Source organism: Nicotiana sylvestris, chromosome 1 (assembly GCF_000393655.2).
Source record: "Nicotiana sylvestris chromosome 1, ASM39365v2, whole genome shotgun sequence".
In the NCBI taxonomy this organism is placed as follows: Eukaryota; Viridiplantae; Streptophyta; class Magnoliopsida; order Solanales; family Solanaceae; genus Nicotiana; species Nicotiana sylvestris.
In genome coordinates, this window is record NC_091057.1 from 53,816,581 (window position 1) to 53,827,203 (window position 10,623).

The following is a 10,623-nucleotide window of genomic DNA, read 5'->3' on the forward strand; positions in this document are numbered from 1 at the left end:
GTACAAAAAATGAGGACCTCCTAATTTCATTGTAGGATTTAACATTGCAGCAACACCATAAATAGGAGGGATAGGGAAAAAATATTTTTTAAACTTTTCTTTCATTTCATTTATAGCAAGTTGATAAATTTTCACACCCTCCGAAAATTCAACAAACAAATCACATAGTGCTGCAATATAAACTAAACAGTTTGAAATAGTAGGATAATATTGCCCAGAAAATGCATTTGTACCAATTTGAAAATGTTCTAAAAAATCTATAAGAATTTTAACATTCGTCCAATCTTGAGTAGTAAACATTTCATCATCATCCTCACCACCTACCCGAGCATTAAACGTTGCATTAATTGGGGTTTCTATATTCATATGCAACTACTAAACTTTCGTACATACAATTCCATCTAGTCGGGCAAGCTTTAGGAACCTTTCTTTCTCTAAGGCCATATTCATCACATTTTTTAAAATATTCTCTAAGTCTACTTCTACGGTTTGAATAAAAAAGCCAATTAAGAGCCATTCTAACCTTTTCAATTTCTAAATTTAAAATTCGCATACCATCACCGACAATTAAATGATAAATATGACAAATACATCTAACATGGAATATATTCCTAAATGCAGGATTTAGTGTTGTTGTAAGTATGCCTATAGCACTAGTGTTACTAGCAGCATTATCCATAGAAATTGCCATTATTTTATCTCTAAAGCAAAAATATCTACAAATATCTGCAACAGTGTTAGCTATAAACTTACCTGTGTGACATGAATTAATTATTCTATACGCAATAATGCATTTTTGCATTGTCCACTCCTCATCTATCCAATGACTTGTAACAGTTAGATAATCACAATCATTACCACTTCTACCAATATCAGTAGTAATAGAAATCCGATTAGTTATATGAGTAAATAAATACCGCAAATATTGTTCATATTCATGTTTATATTTATAAATATCGCTCTTAACTGTTGCGCGAGGCCAACCTTTATAAGTAGGATTAAAAACTCTTCTAATATAATGCACCCAATTAGGATTAGAAGGAAAAGAATAGGGTAAGCACATAACGGTAACCATCTTTGCTAATTCTTCACGATCTCTATTTGGATCGTAATATAAAATACCTCCGGTCACAGTGTTAATTCCTGGTTGAACTAGATTTGAACCTGTACTAGGGTTAACATCAGAATCTACATGTGTTCCCTCTTAGCTGCGCTTTCATTTGTAAATATCTAACTTTATCTCTAGGGTGTGTTTTTATGTGCCTAGTCAAACTACCCGTGCCGCTACGGTCTCCAGTATATTTATGCGCCAGTAATTTCCCACATGTTTTACACTTAGCCTTATTTTGTTCTCTTACTTGAGTAAAAAAATTCCAAACTAATGATGTTTCTAGGCGTTTAGGAGGTTGTCTATTAAAACTAGGGGTTTCTACAGGTGGGTCGGGCGGTACATCAGTTGGGTTATTAACATGACTAGTAGGTGTATCATCTAAATCCGGTTGGGTTTCATCTTCATCCTCATTTTCAAAGATAGTTTCATTAGGATAAAGAGCATTCATAGTTTCATCATCTAAATTTTCACCTGGTGCAACATTATGGCAAAATTGACTATCGGAAAATTGAAAACAGGGGTTATCATTATCAAGAATAATAGGAGCAGCAGGACGTCTACTAGGTCTGGGTCGGGGAGCCGGGGGAAGGGTAGTAGGTTGGCCACTACTTTCACCAGTTTTAGCTTTACCCTTACCACCAAAAATATTTTTCAAAGAAAATGCCATATTAATTATAATTATACTAAATAAAACTAACAAAACTATAATATTAAAACTTAAGAGTTGGAACGCGTTTACCGAATTGCCGAACAACTTCTTGAAAATTGAAAATCGTTGAAGACTTGAATACTTCAATTCACCAACTTCACAATTTTTCACGAAATTTCAACAATAAAATAAGCAATTATAGTAGAGAGATTGATGAATTGGTGAGTAAAAATGAAAGAATGAGGGAGTATTTATAGTTGAGAATTGAGAAAAAGTGTAATTATATAAAGTGTGGGGGCCAAATGACTATTTCTGAAAGTTCCAAACGGTCAAAATTGCAGCCCAACGACTACTTTTTTAATTTTTGAAATAGCCGTTAGGCCCGGTAAGACCGGCCCAGGCCCGCCAGCCGGTCCCGGGCTCGTGGGCTATTTTATCATACCCGGCCCGCCCCGGGCTTTTTGCACCATTAAGGACCGGCCCACCAGGCCCGTTTAGCCCGTTAGGACCGCGGGCCCGGTCCGGTCCCGGTCCCAGCCCGGCCCACCATACAGCACTATCTGGTACACTACTATTGATTTCATTAGTTGACTCTATCGTAGCAGATATATCTGTTGACTCTTGAGATTTGCTTGTTTCCTGAATTTCTTGAGCTTGATCTTCATCACCTGCAGTAATTCCTTTCTCGACGAAGGGATTATTTTCATCGAATATAACATGTACAAATTCTTCCACATATAATGTGAGTTTATTATAGACTCTAAAAGATCTACTATTTAATGAGTAACCCAGAAAAATACCTTCATCACTTCTTGGATCGAATTTTCCAAGGTTGTCCTTACCGTTATTGTGAATAAAACACTTACTTCCGAAGGGATGAAAGTAACTGATATTGGGACGTTTACCTTCCCATAATTCATAGGGAGTCTTCTTCAGAATGGGCCTTATGAGACATCGGTTGAGAATATGACATGCTGTACTTACACCTTCTGCCCAAAAATGATTTGGCAGTGAATGATCTAGTAACATGGTTCTTGCCATATCTTGGAGGGTTCTGTTTTTTCTTTCTACAACCCCATTCTGTTGTGGTGATCGTGGTGCAGAGAAATTATGAGTGTATCCCTGATCATTACAGAAATTTTCAAATGCTCTACTTTCAAATTTTCTTCCATGATCACTCTGAATTGTTGAGATCAGATATTCCTTTTCTCTTTCAACCTTTTTTGCAGAAAACTTCAAAATTTCTTAATGCTTCATCCTTATGAGATAAGAAAATTACCCAATTGAAATGTGAATAATCATCAACAATAACAAAAGCACATCTCTTTCCTCCTATACTTGCAGTTCTAGTAGGCCCAAATAAATCCATATGAAGCAATTGCAAAGGTTTAGAAGTAGATACAATATCTTTATTTTTGAAAGAGTTTTTGGTCTGCTTACCAATTTGACATGCATCACAGATATGGGTTCTAGAAAAATTTAGTTTGGGTAGGCTAACAACTAACACATGTTTGGACAATTTTTCTATTAAATGCATGCTAGCATGACCAAGTTTCCTATGCCATAACCGTGGATCATCAGACATAGACGTTAAGCAAATATGACCATCTATCTTTTCAAAACCATCAAGGATATAAACATTTCCATATCTTTTTCCAGGAAGGACTATTTTACCTGATTTGTCTTCAATAGCACAACCTGTTTTGTTAAATTTACCTCATATCCTGAGTCGCATAGTTGACTTATGCTCAGGAGGTTGTAGTTGAGTCCATCGACGAGATAAACTTCAGTGATGTCACAGTTGTTATTGAAGGGAATTGTTCCAGTACCGATTATTTTACCTTTTGAGTCATCCCCAAACTTAATGCTTTCTCCATCAATTTTTGTAACTTCTTTGAACAGGTTTTTGTCGCCTGTCATATGACTGGAACATGCACTGTCTAGATACCATTTTCCTTTGCGGCTTATTCTGTGGTGTTCCTACAAAACAAAATGATTACTTTCTTTTAGGTACCCAAGCTTGCTTGGGTCCTGGAGGGTTAGTATTGCTAGATTAAGAATTGTTTTTTGGTTTCCAAACCCATCCTGAAACGTTTGCTTTACGAAAGCGACAAAAAGAATATTTGTGCCCACTTTTGTTACAGTAGTGACACGTAACTTCTGACCCACCATTAGGTCTTTCATTAGTGTTAGTACTAGTGGACTTTGTTCTGGCTGGTCCTTTTCCAGTTGACTTGTAAGTCGTCTGGTTTGACCTGACAGAACTGTGACTGGTGGATTTGCACATGCCATTAAGTTGCATTTGCAATTCCTCAAACTCTTCTTGAAGTACTTCTTTTTCAATTTCACATACTTCATGTTTGAATTTCCAGTCTTTAACCTCTTTATTTAGTCTCTTAAGCTCATTCATCATTTTTTGAGACTCTTTCAAAGTTAAATCAAGAATATCCTGCAATTCATTGCATCTTTCACAGTTATAAGATCTTACCTCACTTGTTTCACCTCGTGCCATGAAACAGTTTTCATTTTCATCATCTGAAGTGTCCTCATCTGTCCAGCATCCTGAGGATTTGTTCATTTCGTTTTCTAGAATCGTCATGAAGTAAAGATTTGCTATCTCTTCGTGGTTTGAACTGTCCTCATCACTCCAGCTTCCAAAAGATTTGTTTTTGTTAAAGCCTCTAGAGTTTTTTCTTTTTAGTTCTCGGCACTCAGCTTGAATGTGTCAAAATCTTCCACACTTATAGCATTTTCCATCATTCTTGTCTTGTTCGTTGTATTGCCTGGATCGTCTTGGTGGAATTCTCCCTTTCTTTGTATTTCTGAATCTTGTCATTAAGCCATCCATGTTTCTCGATAGCATAGCAATCTCTTCTTGTAGAGCTTCAGGATCATCATCAATTTCGTTTTCAGCTATTTCAGTTGAAGCCTTGAATGCAACTATTTTCTTTTTTTCTTCTTGACTAGTCTTCTTGAGATGCGTCTTTTCAAAGGCTTTGAGTTCTCCTCGTAGTTCATCATATGATAATTTGTTTAGATCCTGAGATTCCAGTGTGACTACTTTGGTCTGCCAAGTGGTTGGCAGACTTCTGAGAATTTTTCTAACTTGATCACCACTAGTATATGGCTTGCCAAATGCCTTTAGATCGCTAATTATTTTGTTGAATCTGGCAAACATCTATTCAATAGATTCTCCTTCTTTCATTGAGAAGAGTTCGTAATCATGAACCAACACGTTAATATGTGTTTCCTTTACTTTGTTGGTTCCTTCGTATGTAACCTCAAGCTTGTCCAACATTTCTTTGGCTGTGTCACAGCTAGAGATTTTTTCATATTCTTCACCACTTATAGCATTGTGAAGCAGATTTCTCGCTTTATTGTTAACTTGTACCACTTCCATTTGCTCTTTTGTATATGAATCTATATCTTCAGGATCAACAAGTGGTGGAGTAGCAACTGGTAAGGGATAGTTCCCCTTTTTGACGACTCTCCAAACTTTAACGTCATAAGCCTTGGCAAAGATCTCCATACGCACTTTCCAATGAGAAAAATGTTGTCCATTGAGGTGTGGTGGTCTAACTTGTGAAGTTCCTTCCTGAAAGAGAGCTCCTATGATAACTTGATTTACCATGATCTTTTCTCAAAAGCTGTTAAGCAAAAAGTAGAATGTGAGCCTTGTTCTGATACCAATTGAAAGTACAAGAAGGGGGAAGGGGGTGAATTGTATATTTTTAAACTTAATCTCTATTAGTTGACTGGTTTGTCAATTAGTCGACTAGATGCAATAACCTAACAGTTATAGTAGCAGAATATAAAACACAGAAAGTAAATGCAGGAATTAAAGACACCGGAATTTTATACTGGTTCGGATTCAATGTGAATCCTTGTCCAGTCTCCTTGGGTTGCAAGGGATTTCTCTTTAGTAAATGCGTTTCTCCGAGTACAATGGAAATGACGTGATAGCTCAGTTCCTATAACACTCGTCTTTTTTGATACAATGCCTCACCCGTGTTGTACTCTCCTTTTTTCTTTGACTTGTTACACAGGAGATCTTAGAGAACTACAATGTTTGTTTGCAGTAGAATAAAGAGAGGATTTTTGGTTCGATCAAAGTATATTTGTCTAAGGCTTGATGCTGAGTATAAATACTTTGGTGAAGACCGTTTGCTGACTTGACAACCCAAGAGATTTGATCCTTGGAAAGAGATTGATTCTTTCCAAGAATAAGATTGCCTGCCGTTGCTCTTCCTTGATGGGAGGAAATTTACAGCTTTCCTTCTACAGTTGTTAATGATTAGGGTTTGCTCCTTGATTGTTGGTCCTTCCGAAATTAGCCGCTCAAGCTACTCTTCTTACAGAATCTTCGATGTTGTTTGACTGCTTCAATCTCCCGGATTTGAATGTGCTGGCCTTGATTAATGCCTTAAGTTTAGGCTTGCTTGATTCTTTCCATCGCAGCTGTCCGTAATCTTTGCTGACTGATTCGCAATCTTTGTCGATTGATTTCTTTCCTTAAAGCATCCAGATTGACTTCAATAATCTTGTAGTAGCTCCTTGATTCCTTGTTCTTCTGTAATTGATTTCCTGCACAGATATATTATTTGCATCATTAAAATTAGATCTAACATGAGCTTGCTTGCATTCTGAGATGCTTCTCATGATTAAACGTTAATGCATTTTTTGCACTTTGTTCAAATAGGTACCAATAATAGCCATGGTCATGGGAGAGAAGGGTTTGATGTCTCGAATACTTTGTCCAAAATTTGGTGGATACCTCACATTTGGTACTCTTGAAGTGGGAAAGGTTTCGGCTCCTGGGCAACCAACAATTAAAGATCTTTTGAATATATACAATTTCAGACAGTTGGGACCAGATACCAGAATATTTGGCATTATCGGGAAGCCTGTTAGCCATAGCAAATCACCTTTATTGTATAATGAAGCTTTCAGATCAGTTGGGTTTAATGGTGTTTATATGCCTTTGCTGGTTGATGATGTTGCAAATTTCTTTCGGACTTACTCATCTTTAGATTTTGCTGGCTTCAGGTTTGCTCTCAAAACAGAAACTGGTATTTTACACAGATGTATTTTAATTTCATCAGGGTAGTCATGCCAAATTACCCCTTTCTCACAGCTTAGAAAGTATCATGTATATGTACATGTATATACCATATCTCATGGGGTTGAACGTACTAGATTTTTCTTTTATGTTTTGCTTTCTGTTTATTTGTTTTTTCCGTAGGTCATCCTTGTGTTTTTCCAAATTTGTGTGTGTGTCGGCCTTGCCTAATAAATATAATTCATATACATGTTTAGAAGTAGTTATGCAACTTTATGTTGTGCAGCTGTACAATTCCTCACAAGGAAGCCATTGTTGACTGCTGTGATGAAGTTGATCCTACCGCTAAGGTATTAGTTATAACATGATTTTGTAATGCCTTTCAGCTGTTGTTTCTTTTATTTGTTTGTATTTTTACAGGGGTCAATATTACAAAATATTCTGATGATTTGTCATATCACATGCAATTACTTGGTTCTCAATTATTCTGCAGTTAATAGGGGCTGTCAATTGTGTCGTAAGGCGACCTGATGGGAAGTTGTTTGGTTGCAATACAGACTATGTGGGTGCAATCTCCGCCATTGAAGAAGCGTTGCAAGGTCAGAATCATTTTATCAGCTACAAACAAACATCCTTTTCCGAAGTTAGAGCTTCTTAATGTTTGAGCTTTGTTATTTCCTTGGACAGGCTCACAGCCTAGTATGTCTGGGTCTCCCTTAGCTGGTAAATTATTTGTGGTCATTGGTGCTGGTGGCGCTGGCAAGGCACTTGCTTATGGTGCAAAGGAAAAGGGGGCTCGGGTGGTGATTGCTAACCGTACCTATGGTAGTAATTCCGTGTAGCTAATGACAATTGCTGAAGTTCTTATTATCATTGCTTAGTCCCTTTACTCTGGTATTGATTTGGAGGTTGACTATGTTACTTTGTATTTATGTGCTGTCTGATTACTTGAAGAACGAGCGAGAGAACTTGCTGATGTAGTTGGAGGTCAGGCTTTGTCTCTTGACGAGCTTAGCAATTTCCATCCAGAAAATGACATGATTCTTGCAAATACCACCTCCATTGGCATGCAACCAAAGGTTGATGATACACCAATCTTTAAGGTTTGCGTCCTTGCATTACTTGTCTTAGATAGAACAACTTATTATTGAATCCATGTCTTATTAGTTGAACAGCTGCATCGTTAATATCATGCACAGTATGGGTAAACAAAGAGGGTTCAGTATTAAGAATACAAGCTTTATAAATTAGAAGGGAATGGAGTATTTCAATTTCATTTTCTTTTGGGGGGTGGGGGGGGGATCCCTTTTTTTTCTTATTTTTTTTCTTGGAATTCCCCCCTCCCCCCCCCCTCAATTAGCTCATCCCCAGCATTCGAGAATTGCTTCTCTGTGTTTCACTGTTTTCTCAGAGGGTTCATAAACCTGAAGTATCTTTGTAAAGAAGTCTATGTTTGGTAACTATATTTGTTGCTTATATCTTTCTCACAAAAGTAGCAACAGAATATGAGTTGTTCTTTGGTTTTGATCATAAAGAAATTAAGAAGCTTGAGGAAAGTGTATATATGTTCTGGACCATAATGTGTGTGTAATCCTAATTCCCATATAGATTGATATCAACCTTCTTTAAGTTAAAGAACCCAATTGCAGGCCTTTCAAACCTGCCTAGTCAACATATGATGTCTCTAAATATATACCTTTATTGTCCTTACGGAAAAGGTCAAAACTACCACTATCGTTTTGTAAATGGTTTAAAATTACCCTCCGTCCACCTTTTGGTCCATAAACACACACAACATTAACTTTGGGCTTAAATTTACCCCTCCGGCTAACGGCACAATATCAAACGATAGGGGTAGTTTTGACCCTTTTCTGTTGTCCTTATAAAAAAAATTATGTACCTTGTCATGGCTCACAATCTCAAACATCCTCCTCTGTTCTTCGGTTCTTCGAGGAATGGCATGCCATGAGTGGTTTAAACAGAATATCTGGTCTATGTAAGGAATATTTTGGTGATTTGTTCCATTTGAATAATAACGGGATAAGACCTGTTCTGTCAGAAATGGAAGTGGTTATAAGAAACCACTTCAAGATCATGGCCTGCTGCTTTCAATCTGAGCTTTACTCATTGTTAAGTGGTTCTAATGCTGCTGCTGTTGAAGTAGGGTGTTGTTGACGGGTTTGATATAAGATGTGGGCTGATAACTGGCATTTCAACTGCAGCAAATAAGTCATGCTTTATTTGCTATAAGGCAGACAAAATGCATGCTTAAGTTCGACATTTCTGTGGGTCAGAAAGAACTAACTTTGGTCCCGAGGAAGCTGGATACACTATTTTCAGCAGAAAAGCCCATGAAATTGATAGAACATATGGTCGGGGGCAGAGAATTTGTGGCGAAAAGAATAAATCTCCATGTTGCTAGGTCGTTGCAGGCTTGCAGCCAATAACATAAAGACTAGTATACTGTTAGCCAATCTTCTTAACCAATACATGCACACACACTGTCATCCAATCTTGATTCACAAGAAGCTCTTGTTAAACTCCTTACATCTTCTACTTGTGGATAGTAAAACGTAACTCTGGGCATGAACTTAGCTGCACGCTAGCCACTCAGGTTTTGGATATAACTGCAATTTTATGATTTTGAAAAGTGAAGCGGATCAAATGAGAAACTATTATTGATGTCTATTTAAACATGAGCAAGATATCTTTCTGGTAACTTGAACTTAGCATCAACAGCTATAAGGAGGATAAAAAATGTTAAACAGACGTGTACCACATTCTTGAGCATCTCAATGACAGTTAGCTTCCCATAAGATATTCTTCAGTGCTAACTTCAAAATGTGCCTCCTCTTTGCTAATGGAACTTTTCAGCTACATTCTATACTGGGGTGTCCGTTTTCTGTATGTGACCTTGTGTAGGTTTAATGTCAATTTACATCACTATTCCTGAAACCGGTTCCTCTCATCTAAGATTCTTCTTCTTATTTAAATAGACGTATATTTTTTGCTTCACGCTCCTACATGCTATTTGGACTGATAAAACGTTGTTTAAATTTCTATGAACTGCTTCCAAATTACAGGAAGCTTTGAGGTACTACTCACTTGTATTTGATGCTGTTTATACGCCCAAAATCACTAGACTCTTGCGGGAAGCTCACGAGAGTGGAGTAAAAATTGTAACAGGAGTTGAAATGTTTATCGGCCAGGCATATGAACAATATGAGAGATTTACAGGGTTGCCAGGTAATTTTTAAGAAAAATTCATTCCTCAACTTGTGTGGTCATGGCATAACACTAGCACTGATTATCCTTTTCGTGTGGTGATTCTTCTCTTGAAACTCCAGCTCCAAAGGAACTTTTCAAGAAAATTATGGCTGGATATTGAGAGCAAGGTCTCTTTCCCTTTTCAATGCGGCCTGCTAGTTACTTTTCCTCCTAAATCCTACATAGTTGTGTGATAGCAATGGTCTTAGATTCCTCTGCCCTACCATTTGTGCTTCGGAAGAATTAATTCGTTCCAGGTAAATCGTGATTTTCACCAAAACAAATTCTTGAGGATGTTCAGAAAAGGCAGTCAGACATACCAGTGGACAATCGCCGTCATTCTGGCTTATATTAGACTCTTGTAGCACTTCATTCTTTGACAACTATGGTATCTCTAATTGTGCTTTCATTAAACACAGATGTATCAGTGTTTCTCATTGTGACCCCATACTTGGAATTCCTCTTGATTATCATTATTATTAAATCTTGTCACATTATTGTATGATTTGTATCACATCAAAACATTTTTTTACTTGA

General features: G+C 37.2%; 1 protein-coding gene across 3 annotated transcripts in view; it reads left to right on the top strand.

Moving 5' to 3' along the window:
* Nucleotides 1–10,623, top strand: part of LOC104212098 (bifunctional 3-dehydroquinate dehydratase/shikimate dehydrogenase, chloroplastic-like) — a 32,630-nt gene extending 22,007 nt beyond the window's left edge. For all 3 annotated transcript variants that reach the window (XM_070154561.1, XM_070154529.1, XM_070154491.1), the window contains exons 5-11: nt 6,460–6,806; nt 7,106–7,169; nt 7,313–7,418; nt 7,507–7,644; nt 7,774–7,922; nt 9,903–10,065; nt 10,167–10,623. In XM_070154561.1, coding sequence (XP_070010662.1) covers nt 6,460–6,806; nt 7,106–7,169; nt 7,313–7,418; nt 7,507–7,644; nt 7,774–7,922; nt 9,903–10,065; nt 10,167–10,207 — 1,008 coding nt within the window. In that variant the 3' untranslated portion in view covers nt 10,208–10,623. The remainder of the gene's footprint in view (nt 1–6,459; nt 6,807–7,105; nt 7,170–7,312; nt 7,419–7,506; nt 7,645–7,773; nt 7,923–9,902; nt 10,066–10,166) is intronic.